This window comes from Galendromus occidentalis, unplaced genomic scaffold (genome assembly GCF_000255335.2).
Source record: "Galendromus occidentalis unplaced genomic scaffold, Mocc_1.1 scf7180000075836, whole genome shotgun sequence".
Lineage (NCBI taxonomy): Eukaryota > Metazoa > Arthropoda > Arachnida > Mesostigmata > Phytoseiidae > Galendromus > Galendromus occidentalis.
This window is the reverse complement of record NW_003803826.1, coordinates 247,610-265,503: the sequence shown is the minus strand read 5'-3', so window position 1 is coordinate 265,503 and position 17,894 is coordinate 247,610. Positions and strand designations below refer to the sequence as shown.

The following is a 17,894-nucleotide window of genomic DNA, read 5'->3' as shown; positions in this document are numbered from 1 at the left end:
ATCGCTCAGTGTTCCTGCAAGAGCTACGGCTGTCTGCGAGCGACACTCTGATGAGACAAAGTCTACCTCAACCTAATAATTCTCCTGATGCTCACAGCAAGCCGCCCCACAGTACCAACAACCGGCTCCCCAGCCCCAATATCAGGCTCCCGCTCCCCAGCCCCAATATCAGGCTCCCGCTCCCCAGCCCCAGTATCAGGCACCTGCTCCTCAGTATCAAGTAAATCATTTTTCCGATCCGCTGCCTGACGCACCACCCGTCACTTCGATTCCTTTTTCCTGCACGACTATTCCTGCCTGAGACGGAAGCAGCCAGAAAAGCACTGGCTTCTTCCCGTTTTCCTATCATGATATCCTCCATCTTCGTTGATGAACATTGCGCTTCATACTCTCGAACTGAAAGCTCAGCATGTCTGTGTATAACCCGTGATTGGCACTCCGTAACCTCCTCAGAACTAACGGCTTCGCGATAACCGACACAAACTCCTCTGCTCTTTAAATCCCTTCTCTGAGTCGCACCATCTGGTGTCCCGAGCGTTTTCGAGTGTTCCTTGTTCTGTTCTGAAGTCCGATTCCGATTCGAGCTCGAGGTACATAATTAACCCTGTAATGCTTTGAATAGCAACCCGCTTACCGTGCCCCCCAACCTCAACCCCAATACCAACAACCCCAACCTCAATACCAGCCTCAATACCAACAACCTGCTCCCCAATACCAGGTACGCTGCTAACACGTCTAAACCCCGTCCTCGCTCTGTGTCCGTCCCGAATTAATCCTTATTTTCAGTTTGAGGAGACTCAACCTTAAGTCGAAGCCGAGACTGCGATGTAATATTTAAGGATGGGGAATTTGATGAGCATGAGGATCAAGTAATAGGAACCCTAGAAATTCAATAAAGACGATCCTGAGGGTACATCGACTACGAGCGAGCTCTCGGTGAAGAGGACGTTACTCCTCGGACGTAACTCGCTCGATTATCGGGCCCTCTATAAGAGAACACAAATATGATTCCCGAATCTTACGGATATTAGAGATATTCAAAATCGTTCCTTGCAGGCCCCACAATACCGACCGCAGGCACCCGCTTACCAGACACCTGCTGCGCCCCAGTACGGACCGCAAACCATTCAGTACCGGTATAGTGTTTTAACAATCCCATCACCGTTCCGGAGATACGCAGCTTCCGAAAGGGAAATCGATGGGCTCTGAATATTCCAAGTGAGAATTATTTCAGACCATCTGCGCCTGCCTACAACCAATACCAGGCCCCTCAACCGTATGCCTCGAACGCTTATCCCGCCAGCCTATCCGGAGGTAACTCGGAAGTCCACGGAGCTTCAGAGCTGAATAATGTATATGGCACCGAGTCGCAGCAAAAATCAATGAAGGAGCCCATACCCTAAAAATGGCTCACTTGATCCCGAATGACGAAAAAAAATCTCCCCATAGGCTACCGTCAGCCCTCAACGGGAGGACTCTACGCTTCGGCATCCGCTCAACGCGTTCAGCCCGCTTTCCCTGATTTCTTCCGTCAGTCTTCTCAGACCCCTCAACAGTCCTATCAAGCCGCTCCTCAGAATTACAGGTAATTTCCTCATTTCTTCTTGCAGTGTATCTCGAATCTATTCGAGTGCATGTGGCTTATCAGGAAGGAGACCATTAAGGCGCGGGATCGGGAAGCTCGTTCCCCCCTCGGGGGAAGAAATACATTTCAGCACTAGTGCTCGCTCTATATGGTTCGAGGGCTCTCCCGGATGTCCGGTCGAAATGGCGTGCCTGCTCATGATTCCTGCCCCAATTCATTCACATGAAATGTCTATGAAAGAAGGAGCAGCGGCTTCTCTGACTCGATGTCTCAAGCTACTCCTGCGAGCAGACTTCGGTGATCGATTGATAGTGCTATGCCTTTCTTTGCTGCATTTGTTTTCTCCCCTCTTCACCTGTGGGAGGCCTCCCATCGAGCTGCAGACGTGACCCGAGATCCTTCGCTTTCACGTTCTCTGGCGAGCGATCACTGGGCACATCAGTCCTCCGGTGCATCAGAAAGCCACCGAGAGTCTGGCGAGTTTAATGAGCGCGTCACCGAAATGAGCAACTTGTCCAGGATTAAAAACGTTCTTCCAATGCTTAAACGAAAGGAACTCCAAAAACTTACAAACGGAATTTCATTTGACTACAGAGCTCCGGTGAGCGCTGCCCCCGTCGCTCCAGTTCAGAATTACGCCCCTCAGCAATACAGACAAGCAGCTCCGTACTACCAGCAGCCACAACAGCAACCTCAGTACCAGGTAGGGACGGCTCCGAGCGAAGGGTCGCGCGTTGATCGAGTTCGGGCAATCACAGCGAGGGAAATCGGGATTGTATCTAGTTGAGCGGATATTCCACATTCCCCATTCTCTCGTCGTGAATCGGCGTCATTCCGATGGTTTTCGGTTGAATCCCCATTGTGAGGTCAATCAACTGATGCTCCCTGGATGTAGGATGAGGGTCCGGCTCGTGTTTGTACACAGGAAACCTGCCTCTCCTCTTTGTATGTTTGTCAGAAGCTTCATGGAATCCGTTTTCTCTCGGCAGCCCCGTCCCGCGCCCCGTCCCGCTCCCGCGACTTCTTTCGCCCCGACGAATGAAGCCACTCCTAAGAAGAAGTACGAAGACGGTCAGTACGACCCCGAATTGACCAAAGCTGGTCTCTACTACCCAGAATTGTACGAGAAAATCCCAGCTTCCGGTAAGGACTCCAACGGACTGGCCTCGGCTGCACCGGTTGCCCAGGGACCCAGACAGCTTCCGTATTTTGACCCCAGCCTGCTGACTTATAACATCGGAACCCAGCCGATTCAACAGCAAGAGCCCAAGCAAAAATCCGCCTAGGAAGTTCATACGAAGCAAATTTATTTAAAATTCCCGCCTCGACTTCTGGTGATGATGATGATGATGTACACATTGTTCTTTGAATCGAAGACGCTGGCCCACACTCCGATTATGTTCAAACTCCGTTTCTGCGAAAAAAAATATTGCAGAAACGGCTCTCTTTGAACACGCCGAGCCATTCGCATTCGAGCGACGATGATTGGATCATCGGGACGCCGAAATTCCACGATCAGTCTTCTAACCGGCGCCCGTGTTTTGCAGCTCCTTCGAAGAGAAACTAGGATGTTTTGCCCGCCATGATCGACGAAGTCCTGGTCTGTCTTGAGATGAAAGCTGCAAGCCCTTCCCTATTGAGAGAAATTCAGAATCTCGAAACATTTTCTTCACGAGTTTTCTTGATTCAGGCAAGATCGGAGAAGAGAGAGAATATATCTCGGATGCGCCACTATTTTGGCCAATGCTCTCTTTCTCTTGCGACGTGTCTCGTCCTAGGCATGCCAATCTAGTGTTTGGGAGGACCAATCGGCGCTGCCTCGGAAGCGAACTTTGCTTTGCCTCCGCGAACTGACGCCTGAAGCTTACCAAGGGCGATAATAATTCCACTCTCCCCCTCTTTCTCCGATCCTTAAATTATTCAGTCATCTCTGACGAGGTCTAAACTCCGTCGAGAATGTGGAATTCAGTGTGAGTGTTGAGCCAGCGTCTGCCTCTGTAAATAGATAGAGCCTTTCAGAAGCTTCCGAAGCCTCATTCTCTCGATCTGTTTCTATTTGAACAAATTCGCGGAATAATCTCATGAAACCGCTCATCGTTTCACATCTTAGATAATCTTTGCCATATAAACAGTAAGCCACAGAGAGCCTCCTCGGATTGCTCACGTGAGACCTTAGGGTCCTTGGCTACTGTTATTGCTCTTCTTAGCGAGCGATGGGGTTCAAGACATTTGCTCCGTCAACTCATGACCTACCCCTTGACGTCTTTTGAAGAGCCTCGTGTTGTATTGATAGAAAAATATTGATGTCTAAATCCGAGCAGGCTGAATATCATTGACCTGTCGGCTCAGTCGGAGAATCACCCAATAAAGATTCTTTTCCCCAATGACGAAAATCCATTAGGATGAGGCGATCTTTGTCCTCTCCAGGATGTATCACTCCCATTACCCCGGACGGGCGAAGGATGAGGCAGTGGTTTAGCGGGTTTCCTCATTATATATTAGAGAACTGTACAGTTTATTTATAAAGCCTCGCCTCGACCGGCCCACGACAGAGCCGTCGAGATTAGTACTCTCCACGTCCCTCATTCCAGTACGACATGGGTAATTGTCCTTGCTGCTTTTGATGGGATCTATGCGCGGGTAAACAAATTAATATGAGCTATGATCTGCAGTCTGTGAGTTGAAATCTGCCTCCGGGAGATTCTGCCTGAGTTGCAGCCTAATTAGCCGCCGTTGAGGTCGATGGTTGGTTCTTGTCTGTGCTCGAACTCGTACCGGCTTGATCTGTAAGAGAAACACCTCTAATCAATCTCGAGCTCTCGATTGGCGGATCAATCCGATTCGGGAACTGCATTTCGTGGCTCATGAATAGCGTTCTTGGCCTCGCTCCCGAACTTCCGAAAACTAGGGAACGAGATGGCAGATTGAAATCAGGCAAGCACCCATCGCACAAGCCAACGAGAAGCGAGATCACGGAGAAGAACTCAGAGTTCCGAGCTGGAGCAAATAGATAGGCAGAGCAAAAGGAATATACGAGGGCTCTCAGTCCGAGATCACGAGGTATTTGCATCGATATCATAAACTCGACAGAAGCCTTCGGAGATCTTCCCCTTGACTAGCTTTCCTCTCCTCCACCAGATAGTGTCAAGAGCTCTCCACAGAAAGATTCCCAGAGTGTCCCCGGCCTGTTTACCTACATAGGTCACCGGCTTGGGAACTCGTGTTATTTTCAGCCAACAGGAACTGCACAAAGGACGGCTGTCTTTCTGATCAAATTACCAAGAGCTCCGAGTCAAAAGCTCACATTGCATGTCCAAAGCGCTTTTATCAGCCGAGGACACTATCAATATAAACGTTTGCCTCCGCTTGAATTTAACGGGTGGAGCGCTGAGGTGAAATTCCGCGCAGGAGATCCAGAGTTACAGCTCCGGTGCTACAGGGGAGTGGACTCGGACGATTTCTTGGTTTCGGTGACATGCTCGGACGGACAAAACCCATACTTCATGCGTAAGATCTAACTCAGTGGGGCGCTTCGGTCGGTTATCCTATTTCGAGGAGGACCCCAAGATCGCATCGGGTGATATTGACACAGCGAACGGGATGGGGAGTCGCGAGGCCGACGAGAATGGCCTGTGAGAGATGCCCAGAGGTCATCGCGAGGTCGAGAGCGGAGTATTCAGCGAAGTATTCCCTCTCGGATGGGATAATATACATCCCGTCCTTCCGCACGACGCTATTCGGATATTTCTTCCTCCCATCCAGGAATGACCCATCCAAATCTCGTCACGTGGAAATATTCAGATTCCCGCCGCGTGGAATAAACCCCGGGATTCCCTGATTTCAAATCCGGCGCAGACTTGTTTACATCCTCCCTGTATTGCGGTGTCATCCGAACGATTTTTTTCTCGTATTTTCTCGCAGAGGGATGTTCTCGCGTGAGCAGCTCACCAAGAACCTGTTTTCGTGTTCCTGGTCGTTCTACGATGCCATGGCTCACTGAGAGTTGCAGATGTCACGATAAGCGACTCGAGGGAGTAGGTACCTATTTGTCCGATTCATCTTAATTCTGTCGCATCCAGGACGGGCCGACTCTCAACGAAACACTTCAGATCAAAAATGTTCGCAACCGAAATCGACACCGCCGACACTGCCGACTCCGATGAGCCCAGAGGAGCCGGCTCCCAAAGCTTGTAAGCGATTGCGGAGCGTACGCCTTCGAACAACTCCCCCCGAAACAAAATTCGAAATTCCCTATCCTTTCAAGAATGCAGGATTTATGGCCGGGGTTGCTATCGAGCCCTCTGTAGATCCCAATCCGAACAATCGATAGATCAATCTGGTCATGGCGCAAGACGATCTCCACTCGAGACATTCCTCGTCGGAGCCCTACGATACTGGGTGAAGCCTTCGTGGACCCCTTCTAAAATATAAGGTGATGGGGAGGAGCGTTGAATCCCTCTACTTCGCGGGTAAGGATCGAAAAATTCGAGTGTCAAGATACTTGTGAACACGACCCGGCTCGGATGGCACTCGACGAGCCATCGGTCCACTCTGAGCGTCCGCCCTCCGTTTCCGGAACTCGGGATCCGGAGCCCAATCGTCTCTCAATGACATCCTCCAACTGCCCTCTTCCGTTCTGGCTCGCTGATAGAGCTCCCCGGACCGGTCTATTTCTGGAGCGTTTTCGTCGACGAACACGAATCTCGACAGATTATGATTCCCGATCAAAAGGATTTCCGGGAACTCTCGACAGCGCACCGCGGAATGGGACGAGCTCGATCAAGCTTCGCCTCTGATTGATTAGATAATGACGCCGACTCCTCCTGGCACTCACCTGTACATGACAGCCTTTCCATGTCCATCGGAAGGTCTCCTGTTCCCGTAGCAGCGTATTGCTCGTCGAGGATATCTGGGAGGGCATTCCGTCGCCCTGTCCTGCCCGAATTCAGGAAGCCCTCCACAGTGTCCTCATTCATCCCTACGTGTTCAGGAGCCGCCGACGTAGAGGCGGATGCCATGTGCAACACACACTGAAACAAGCAATCGAATTAGTTGATTGATTTTTTCCCAAACGAAGCATATACTTAGTCATCATTCATTATCATTAGTTGTTCTCCGAGCTCTCCGGCCGCACTCGTTTCCAGAGCCGCCGTCGCGTCGTCGTCGCCGCCGCCGCCATCTCACTTCCCGCTGTCGGGTAATTGAGTTAGGGCCGCGAGGCAGCGAGTTCGGTCGAAACTCTTTCGCTAAAAGGCTAGGTCTCAGGCTAGTTATCCCCAAGCTTTCTCTATGTATGTAAATAATGGGAGGAATTCAGCGTGTTTCCTCTAAAATTTCCAATCAATGAGTCCATCTAGATGCGACCAATAATTCGCTTGTCTGAGTGGGGAATTCCAAAATCGTTCTTCCAAAAGATACTTCTTTTACGGAAAAAGCACATTTCTCGAGAATCATTGAGAGTAACAAGTCCCTGAGGGCTCTGTGATCCACGATGAGCATCGAGACCCTCTCCGGCCTTATATTTCCGGAGTCTGTCGGCTTTCATCGCTGAGGCCGCGTCTGTTTCCTCTCTCATCTTGACGTGTCTCGGTCGAGCAGACGAGGATATCGCGACCGCTCCAGACGACGGAAGAAAGAAATGAGAACGTCTTGCTGCGTATGTATACAAATGTTTGTATAGATGGCCATACATCGGTCCCGCGTGAATGCGCGCCACCATGGTGGCTTCGAGACGACAAGAGGATCCACTTTATCACGCGGTATTCTGGTCCACGCGGAGCTAGGCTCGCCGAGGGATGGCTCACCGGAAACCCGGAAACAGCGTCCCGCATCGCCGTGAACGCGGCTCGGGCTGCTTTCGTCTGAGGAGCCCTGCCGAGTCTTATTTCCTTTCGGCTATGTTCGCACCGTAATGATGTTTACATCCGTCTACCAGTCCGGACACGAGTGACCATAGGCCACATGGCTCGCATTTGATTACTCTATTTGACTTCTGGTAACATGCGAGTAATCGATCCACGCATGAAGACTCACAATCTGCGGTCGCCGAGAACTTTATGATGAAGACCCCCAGACCTCTGGACCGCGAAGTGCAGGATTCCCATGAGAGCTCCGGAGATTATGGTCGTCTTATGGTCTCCAATATTCGACGACATTTCTCATAGGACGATTCGTCATAAGATCTCCCGTTTCTCCGCCGGGGAGAATTCGCGAGCCCGAACATGCTGTCAGGCGGGGCAATACGGAACATGGAGAGAGTTCTATAACCCTCAAATAATAAGCCATGTGTCGCCCGGAAAGATCATCAAAGCTCGGCCGTTGTTTTAGCGTCCAGGGCCGGTTTTTATAAGCTCCTCCCAGCTCGGTGTGCGAACAGCCTGCGTGCTCGCACGTTCACTCAGTCATAACGGTCGTCTCCGACGGTACCTAAGTGCTCGGACAAAGCAAGCCCCGACCAGATTACTGGCAGCCTCGCCACCTGCGACGCATTGCATTAGCTCCTTTCCTCCGTTCTCTACGGCGCGGCGGTCTGAGCCCTGATACTGGCCTTGTCACTGTGGAGGATCGAAGCATAATCGGGTCTGATGCCATCGACAACTTCGAGCTTCTCTGGACATTCGCATTGCAGAACCTGTCGTGGGCATTCCGATCCCCTTACGAGGGGCAGGTCGACGAGCCGCTCCGCATAACAAACACGCTCAGAATTTCTCTCTTTTCCGAGTGCAGCAGTGATGCACATGCGGGAACTAGATTTTAGATTGAACAGAATATCCATCCTGCTGTCCTGCGTACCCTCGAACCGAATAAGTCAGCTGCTTAGGCCCATCTTCTAAAGCGAAATCTCACAGGTGCTGCGATCTAATCCGACGAGATTATGCGACGAAAGAGCGGCCGCTCTGTTTCTGCATCGACACGCGAGACGTTTGAGCTAATGAAGTTTTCTCTCTGTTCGGCGTACAGACTTTCCATTGGTTATTGAAACTATATCCTCAACGACCTTCTCAGAGACAGGCGTGGAGACGGAGGATATTGAGTATGAGACTATGGCCGACGAAGGAAGTCGGGGAGCAGGGAGCTTGGGAGTTCTAAAGTGTACGCCTGACGTTGTGAAATATTTGATATGCAGCGAAAAAGAGAACGCCATAGTTGACATTTCGCATTAGCGGCAGCCGCCTGCTGATCTTGGAGAGATTTTGAGCTTCTGGAAGCGGATGTTTGCACGAAACGAATTCCATATTCGCGCCAAATCCAACATTGGACAATCTTGCCCCGCTCGGGAGAGGAAAACATAGGAAAGTTCCGCGAAAATTCGCCACGAACCCTCAGAACCCTTCAACATGTCTTAATCTCCAGCGACTGGTTCCCACACAGACCTGAGCGAACGATTCGACTCATCGCTGCCATCTTGAGTACTTATTCTTATCATCTCTGAGAGGCATTCTCTCCATCTTTCACTCTCGTCGTCGGTCCATACATACGGATCAGAGATTCTCTGCGGCGACGTCGGCGGTGTATCGGGCTTATCTATATGCAAAGCAGGCGACCGAGGGAGTATTCCCGGTCGAAGGAGAGAGCCGAAATGCTCGGACACATGGTTCAAGTATTTCTCCTTGGGAGGACGATTGTCGAAGCCACAGGCGGAATAAATCATGAGTCATGGCTCCTCGGATGTTTTTCGTACGAAGTCTCAGTCGGCACAAACTTTCACCTCCATGGTGAATTGCCTCGCGCTCAAAGTTTCAGTGGAGTCGCCTAACCTGACTTTCTTCTCCGTGGAGCAATATCTCATGACGTGCATATTCCTGTCTGTTTTGTCCCATGTGGCTCAGGGACTGCTCTGACCCGGTCGACTGAACGCGAGAGTTGCTTCTCTCTCGATACTCTGCCTTATCGCCTCAAACTGTTGCGAGAGCCCTGGATATCATTCAAGTCCAAAGGGAAAGATATCTAGGCCACGACCGAGCGATCGATCGATATGGGTCCGCCGAGCATTGCCGAAAAGACGGCTGACAATGAACGCTAAGCACGAAAGAGACCGGGTAGCGTCCGTCTTGGAAATCATTTCGCAATACCCACCAGAGGAAGCGCGTCCGGCCGAGAAGCTGGAACGTTCGCAGACAGAGACCACAGCCGCATTCAATCAAAGCGGAGATGGAGGGGCGTCGGAGAGAGCTCGAAAATAAGGGATTCCAGGACGAAAGCCACAAGGCCGAGAGGGGACAGAACAATCGGCTAGAAAATAAGAAAAACACCACAGCTCAGACTTGGCGTGTAGGGACGGGGGCTTTCGGAGAATGAGAACAGGGGAAAGGGCTTGGGGGGGGGGAACGACCCAGAGAGTAGATTCGAGGGCAGCTGGGGGATCCGCTCACCGAGGGATTCGAAAAAGGAAGTCGGTCGGTCGCACTCAACGTGAAGAAAATGAGAGCGAGCGATCGGGAGAGATCCCATCGATCAGGGAAAATTCCAGTACCCCGGAGGCCATACGCTCGCGACTCAGACCCTCCGAATGTAAAGTGTCTAGCTCTCGAAAGAAGACTCTGAAGGGAAACCGAGCCTGCTGAGTTTATGCGGCGTCAGAAAGTCCACTTCGGAGCTGGTGGAAAAATTGAAGCGATGAAAGAAAGTCACAACTCTACCTCCTTTATCCAGCCCATTCCGGAGTTCTCTCTCGCTTGGGGAGCAACAGTTCCTCACACAAACTCAATTAGTCGAGGAATGCTGAGATACCGTCCTCCACTCCGGGACTCCTCGCAAAACAGCGGTTTTTGGTGTTTGCACCGATGTACCGTGGAATCTTAGTCGATGGTATCGCACTCAACAACTCGTGGTAGTCGCTTTATAGTCGTGCTATCAAACATCGAGTTGCCTCGCCCGGGAATCGGCGGGAATCGGTGGCGGTGAGCGGCGATAAAACCGCTCTCCGAAATTGCTCCTGCTAGCATCGTGATTCAGAGCGACGTAACGTTCTCGAACACAGGCACTTGGATTAAATGACGTCACTCGGGAGACTCATCGACATGGATTGAAAGCCTTATTGGTCCATCGGTCGGTCGGTCTGTCGCTGGCTTGGCCGATACTTCGCTTTGTCGCTCGTTCAATGGGGTGATTCAAGAACTTTATCCAGCGCACTTGTGTTTGCATCCGCCACCGCAACCGCCGTGGCTCGCCACGACACTGCGAATTCGTGGATTCTTCTCCGTTTACGTACAGCGGGATCGGATAAGAAACCACGATTATCCTCTATGGCGGTGCATACTTGGAATATACGACCCGATCATTCAATCACGGCGAAGTTTCGCAAAAGGGCGAACAAGCACTCGGAACGTCTCGCAGCGATTCAGATGCTCCATCGTGCTCTGGGGCCAGACGGGCGACACACGTGAGCCTGGAACAGTTACCTGACCTCCGGGAACCGGAGCGATCGGTCATGGTGTCAACGTCGATGACATAAGTTCATTCATCTCGGCGACGACGCAACGTTAGCGGAGCGGTCAAGACAATAGTGGCATCTTGCTTGGTGCTCGCGATCGCTAGCTAGCGCGAAAAATCCGTGGGCAAGGCGGATGGCTTTCGCCGGGGATCTTTCGGAGATCTCCATGGTCAGAACAGAGTTTCTCCCATTTCTTGAAAAATTTAGACGACCAGGATGCTGAACACCGACCGACGTGAGGTGGATGAGTGCCTTCGACTGAACAGGGACCTCAGAGCCCCCTCAACCATCTCTCTAAGTGTTCAGCCGTATCGATGCACTCTCATGTCGCTCTCGAAGCGAGACTCGTGGAGGAGAAACACGAACGGAGGAGCTCTACGTCGACGGCGCGGCGCCAAGTACTCTCGACTAGCATGACGAGCTCGTCGAGCCGCACCTGCGAAACGCTTGTGGGATCGACTGGCCCGCCTCACTTCGAATCTTTTTGTCAGATCCAAGATACGGCCGATGTCGCGTCGATCGCGTCATCGCTCGACAATATCGAATAGTCGTTTTCCGTGTCGGTATATTCACTCGTTGCTCATTGTTCAAGAGACACGCGAGTCAGCTTGTTCTCCGGCGTCACGTCGCAGCACTGTTCTCGTCGGGAGCTCATCGAAACCGAGTTTTTGAGTGTCTAGGGAAGCTCCTCCGGGAAAAAAGGAATTACCTGACAAAGACAGCGACGAGACAGCCACGACGTTATCCCACTCCGGGAAGTACTTCAGAGAGAGGAAATGATGCGCAGAGCTATGCGCTGCTTTCCAACATGCCGCTTCCCGAAATTCTCGCTCGACGTCCCGTCCCGCTCATGGGAACCGCGACGATACCGAGAAGTCGGGGTGCTGGCACTCCCCTCGTTCCTTGGAAATATATTTCGACGCGGGGACCTGATAGCTTGCGACTTGCGACCGTCCATCAGCAGTCTTCACAAGAGTTTTATGGAGCGCACAGGGTTTATATGCCCGCCGCGTTGTGGACGAGGATACCACTCATAGTAATAATTCATAGCGTAACGTAGTTCCACGGAGCCCCTCTCGGGGCACTGGCCTACGTGAAGCTCTTTGAGAATAAAGACCAGCGAATATTTTGACGTCGGAGCTGTATTCTCCCATCGTAAATAGGGTCCTAAGAGCTTACATCTCACTGCCGGATCACAGAACGTTTCAGAGTCTCCCTGAGCCTCTGCACTCGTTCCACGAGAAGATCCCTACTGGAAAGTTCACCAAGGGAAGCGAGGAGATGAGTCACGCTAGAGCCGGAAGCCTCGCTTTTCGCACAGAGACAATGTCACGCCTTTCTGTTGCCTCCCGAGCTCAAAGCTCCTGTCGCGATCAATCGAGTTGACAGGGCTGGTGACGACAACTCCACTCTGGATGGGACGATCAAGAGCACCGCGTATGTGTCGAGCCATCGGGACCGATACCGGAATAGTCTTCGATGTTGGAGATACCGGAATAGTCTTCGATGTTGGAGAGACGGGATATATCCTCTCGCGCCACACAGTATCTGGTTGAAAACTCGGAAAAAGCTCCTGGGAGCTCTTGGCTGTAGTCTAACGAAGTTTCCGGGTGTCATGAATTAAATGAATGTGGGTGATTAGGTTTTTTCGATATAAGCTGCTTCCCGTCGCACACACGCTCTGCCTGAACTCTACCGACTCATGGAAGTCAATATTTGGCGAATTCCGGCGAGCCTCGTCACAAGCCTGACAGTGTCACGCCCTCGGGGCTGAATCTCTCATCAAAATGCTGAGTACTCGTGCTCATTCGGTACGCGAGTTCCTGCCGGACGCAAACATTTTCCTCCTGAGCCCGCACCGACACATCGCCCTGGCTGCTCTTGTCAAGAGACGCGGCAGTCGACAGCCTCAGCTCGCTGGTCCATTCCAACGCAGTGATCTCAGGTTCAGGCTTGAATTTCGAAAGCAGACTTGAGTTGCGTTGACGAATCGAACAGCGGCGATGCGACGCGACGTCCGGGTCCGGACGAAACGACGTTCTCCGTAAGCCCTCAGTAAGCCTCGCGGAACGAGGATCTCGCTCAATCAATCTGGAGGTTTCGAAACATCCCTATCTATGAGAAATCGGTCGCGAATCATGATTGCTCCCGCGAGCACTCTTCGAACAGAGAAGAGGATGGAACAAAATTTCTGATTCTAGAGGAATCCGCTGAGACAGGAAGTTCTGGCGAGAAGAATGAACACGCGGCGGACAGTTCGGATAATGAGTCTCTTCCCAGAAATCGATCAATCTTACTATGGTGGCAAAGAAACACTGAGGAAAGGCCAACTACCTCAGCGAATCTCAGCCGCGTCGATGTCCACGAGATTACGATATTCATGAAATTCCCTCGCCGACATCGTTAGTTCCGAAGTCTCGACGAAGATGGAGGAAAAGGTCGAGAGGAACTATTCTGGGTCGTCGGATGCGGAGTCCCGCGACAATTTTAGATTTTCATCGACCAGCGACTAAAAACCCACGACTTTTCTTGCGTGATCGCCGCCGAGAATTTCCACGCTCGCGCCCTCCGCCAGTCTATTGTGTCGAGCCCCACGACGAGGCTCAGGGAGGCACATCATTGGATGAGGCTCTGTCGAGGAGCCCGAGACGACACCGACACAAATTTTCGCCCGCTTGCGGACAGGAGTCGTTTTGTTCCCATTGCCGTTTTTAGCGGACCGAGGGCAGGAAGGACCTGGGGACACAGGCTCGTTCGGATGACAGCTGTCTCGCATCAAATTCAGGCGCTGTGGATCAACTGATGGAGTATGGCTGCCTTGGAACGCTAACTTCATCAAACCGGGGAACTCCACGGTAGAGATGGAGCGAGAAATATAAAAAAAGGAGACGCAGAGGATACGAGGACTAAAGGATACGGAGATACCATCGGAACCGCCTATGTATGTATATAGGATCCCATCGAGCCAGGTAGAAAAAATACGGTTTCACGCCCAGGGGGAGATTTTCGACGCGATCTATCCAAACGCAGCCAAGTTGATCTAGATGTCACACCCATGCTGCAGACCACGCCCCTCTAAATAAGTTGCTGCGAGGGTGGGACGAAAAGTCTCGCTGTCAGTTGATCTTGTTTCGATCTCTGACACGTTGCGGAGGGCTCTCCCCATGCACTCGATATGACTTGAAGAATGACGTTCGTGAGGCACCTCCAGCAAAATGTCCGAGCTCCCGCCGCGACTCAAAAGCTTTCTGTTCCTTGATTCCTAGAAATCATGGCTTCGCCGTTCGCTGACGTCGTCTTCGAGCTCAGCTTCACCAGCATCTCGGAACGTGACGAAATAGAACAAACGAGCTTGGATTGCATGCTGGGGAGGGCCGAAGGGGGGAGGACGGGATTTAAAAGTTTTTTGAGACGAACTTCCTGTCTGAAACCATTTTAGCAGCGAGTCGGGGCGAAAGAACGTAACTCAGACCGGCTCTCATTCGAAATATTCTATTCAATGTAACAGACGAGTCCCGCCTCCCGAGTCGGAAATGCAACCAAGGGAGAAGCGGCGACAGTGGAAATATAATACCGACTCCGACGTTGTCTGACGATGGATGATGCGGGTGGGCTTTGCGACGGCTGGGATCGGTGGCCGACTGCCAGGTCGACGGTACACAACGTAGGCACCGTCGAAAAAACTCCTGACCAGTTTCGCCCGGGAATTCTGAGACGAAGACAAACCGCAGAGGCTCCTTAAGTGGCTCCATTGATATATGGGACTACTCGTTCGACGTAATGTACGTGAGCCGCTCCCAAGTCATTCGGAGCGACAGTCCCCTCTGCCGAACATTTGCGACAATAGGTTCTTCGTGCTCACGCCGATCGAGGTCAAAGGTCATCCACCATAGACTCCCTTCGGATTCATCCCCCGTTCCTACTCGACTGTTCGTGTTCCTTTTCGTGGCGCATCATGATCGGGTAGTTGAGCGGAACCTGTCTCGCCGTACTGCCGACCTGTGATTGAGCAAGCTACTGACTTGGCCCAGCTTTCGTTCGCTGGACTCCCGACACGATTACGTTCGAGAAAAGCAATAAGTCTCGTCTGCACGTAGATCCTCGTGCTATTCGGTGCTCTAAAAACTCCTCAACTGCGACCTTATCGAGGCTTAGAAGAGGGGGCCTCGGCGTCGAGTCACGAGATAAGCGCTTGGGATGGCACGCGAAGCGTGCTCTCCGCCATACTTCGGCCAGCCACAAAAAAGTTGACCACAAGCCTAACAGAACTTGTTGCTTCAATCGGGATCTAGACGTCGAGGAGCTCGGGTCGGGAATGGTCTCACTGGTCGATCGAGCTTGGAAGAATCCTCCGGAGTTGAGCTTGAACTCAAATAGGTCATGAACATCATCCTGCAAATAATCTCGATATCGGCGAGCAGAGAGTTGTCCCCCAATGTTCAGTATAACCCCGATTCGACGCCGGATGAGCCACCTAGCTCTCTGGAGAAAGAAGGTCGAACGCGATGATCTACAACATCATGAGCGAACATGCTGCCGCTCGTATTCACCCAAATCGCGTGTGGGTTATTGCTTTGCCAGCCAGTCGACCGTCGCAAGCGAATGATCTAGCTCAGGTCGTAAGCGGTCTAAGGGACTCTTTTCCCATTAGGTACTCGAATATTTTTCGCCGACAGAATAGAACCTTCGAACTTGAAGCCTCCCCCCTCTCTTCCTCCCAGGGGGGGATCTTTGCACGGAGCTCCACTCGCGGAATTGAAGCTCCGCATTGAGCAAAGTACAGTTTATTGATTCGTGACACGGGTTGTATGTCTCATCGATAAACTTGAGTGACTCGCGAGGTCTTTCTGTCTGAACAGACTTTCTGTAAGTAAGAGACTCGTACAAAACATTCCGCTGCCGTTTAGATACTCTGTATATTACGCGGAAAGGTTGAACTCGTTCAAGCTCAGCTTCGCAGGTGGTCATTGGGTCGATGACATGAGGCATCGCCGACCTATTCCATCAACCTATTAGTTTTCCGACTATTCAAATCGCTTCTACTCCATGATTCATGACGGTTGCGAGTTTTGAACAGCTTGAGGCAGATGCTGCTCACGCAACTCGCACTCAGGGGAACCAATCGAGTTATTCGAAAAAAAGCCTAGCCGGGCCTCTGTGCGGATAAACCACGAATAAGTTTATAAGTTGCTTTCATGGCTTATTTTACGGCTCATTTTACAATTGGATTCTCAGTCAGATTATCTCACGATGGCGGGCTTTACAGCTCATTCCACGGAGAGGTGCACGAGCTCCCTGCGGATTTGACGCTCGACCACAACATTGTCCCGAACACCAAATAGCAAACTCCTGTCGAGCAGACAACTCGATTTTCCCCGACGGCAATTGAAACACAGAATTTTTTCGGCGACACCCACGTGCAGCGGAAATCATTAGCAGCTTGTCGTGCGTTCCGGCCGATGCCACCAGAATCGATCTATAATTTACAAAACCGTCGAGGTACCCGGCTCCTGGAACACAATGCGGGAGGAACGTCACGCCAGAACCGCCGGTGTTTTCGAGCGCCGTGGTGAGAGTGTGTGTTATTATTACTTTTCTATCTCACATTGAGACGCGAAGCTGACGTCAGCGACTCGTCGAATGCGGCGAGTTATTCGAAAGCAGTGGCATGGTTGTGACATTTGAGCGGAAGATGCTGAGATCAGAAGACGGTAATGCAAACAGATCACGAGTCGAGGATTGGTTTACGAATCTCCAAACATGGATTTCCGTCGGATGAAAGAGGCCATAGAGTCCCAGCATCCGGAACGAGGAGCCAGAGAAACGACTCTCGATCCAACGCTCTTCAAGACCGAGTACGTATTAGCGGAGCGAATACCAACACCGACCCCTACATTGACGATCCGCTCGATTTTTTCGGAATGAATACATCGACGCCTTGTCCTCGCCGAGCTCCGGGAACGAAATACGTACACGTCGGTCTTGCCCCAGAAATGTCAAAAGCGATCCGAGTCACCTTTTTCTGCTCTCGTTCACTTCCGTCGAATTCTATTTCCATCTACTCGAGCACACCGACACGCGAGTCCATGACACGTCTGTTCTCTTGGTTTCTTCGTTGAGAAAACCGACGCCGACGGAGGGAATCCCATGTTTCCTCACCGGATCAGGAGACGATTCGTCAAATGTGTATATTTAGCTTCAAGCTTCCAACTTCGATGACGACAATATCACTCGGGACTCACTTCGAGCGAATAGGCTACAGGATCAGGCTACTGACAGTGTTGACGACCGATCGTTCGGGACTAAATAGAGACTTCCCCAGCCTTGATCGCAATCGTCCGACCAACCAATGATATTCGCTTGTCACGACACTGCTCTGAAATAGACATGTGTACAGGGACGGTGTCACGCCTCAATCCGAGATTCGCGTGGGTTCTCTCTACAATCCCGGAGAAGAAGAAATATTAGGTACGTCCCGGGTTTGATTGCCCTTCGAGAACTTCTGCCAAACTTTTATATCGCCAACGCTCCACATAGGATCCGGGCTAATCGCAAGTTTCCTCAGCATACTTTTCCCTCGCGAACACACGAGCCCCAACGCAGATATCTGAGCGATTCTCTCATGTCAGGTCTCCGAGAAGCTTCCGCTCGTCGCCCCGTGGGACATCCTCTAACTAAGGAGAGAAGACTCTAAGTTCACACGCAGGATAGAACGCAATGGTCCCTTGACTCCTTCCCCATGTACGCTACCGCACTCCACTGGATTTGACACCCGATCGCGGACCTGATCCGCAGCTCCGGACGATAACAAGTGCGGAGGAAGAAGTTAAACATCTCCGTTGTGGAGGCATATCCGTAGAGTTCAAGCACGGAAAC

At 51.6% G+C, this 17,894-nt stretch overlaps 2 protein-coding genes across 2 annotated transcripts in view; one reads left to right on the top strand and one right to left on the bottom strand.

The window, feature by feature from the left end:
* The window catches only part of LOC100908625 (extensin-2), a 39,577-nt gene extending 35,625 nt beyond the window's left edge, over positions 1–3,952 (top strand). The window contains 7 exon segments of the mRNA XM_029112989.1: positions 56–220; positions 623–718; positions 1,057–1,136; positions 1,235–1,314; positions 1,450–1,585; positions 2,180–2,288; positions 2,575–3,952. Of these exon segments, the coding sequence (XP_028968822.1) occupies positions 56–220; positions 623–718; positions 1,057–1,136; positions 1,235–1,314; positions 1,450–1,585; positions 2,180–2,288; positions 2,575–2,871 (963 nt within the window). The 3' untranslated portion in view covers positions 2,872–3,952.
* A 112-nt stretch (positions 3,953–4,064) lies between these two features.
* Positions 4,065–10,478, bottom strand: LOC100906623 (cAMP-dependent protein kinase inhibitor beta). The gene is made up of 3 exons (XM_003738217.1): positions 10,225–10,478; positions 6,420–6,615; positions 4,065–4,369 (listed from the first exon to the last, which is right to left on the bottom strand). The coding sequence occupies exons 1-3, from the start codon at positions 10,240–10,242 to the stop codon at positions 4,305–4,307; spliced, it is 279 nt and encodes a 92-aa protein (XP_003738265.1). The 5' UTR covers positions 10,243–10,478; the 3' UTR covers positions 4,065–4,304.
* Positions 10,479–17,894: the final 7,416 nt, after the last annotated feature.

Coding starts and splice junctions, on each gene's coding strand:
- LOC100906623 (XM_003738217.1), bottom strand. Junction 4,370..6,419: donor GGAAAGGCTGTCATGTACAG/GTGAGTGCCAGG, acceptor TTTCTCTTACAG/ATCAAGCCGGTACGAGTTCG.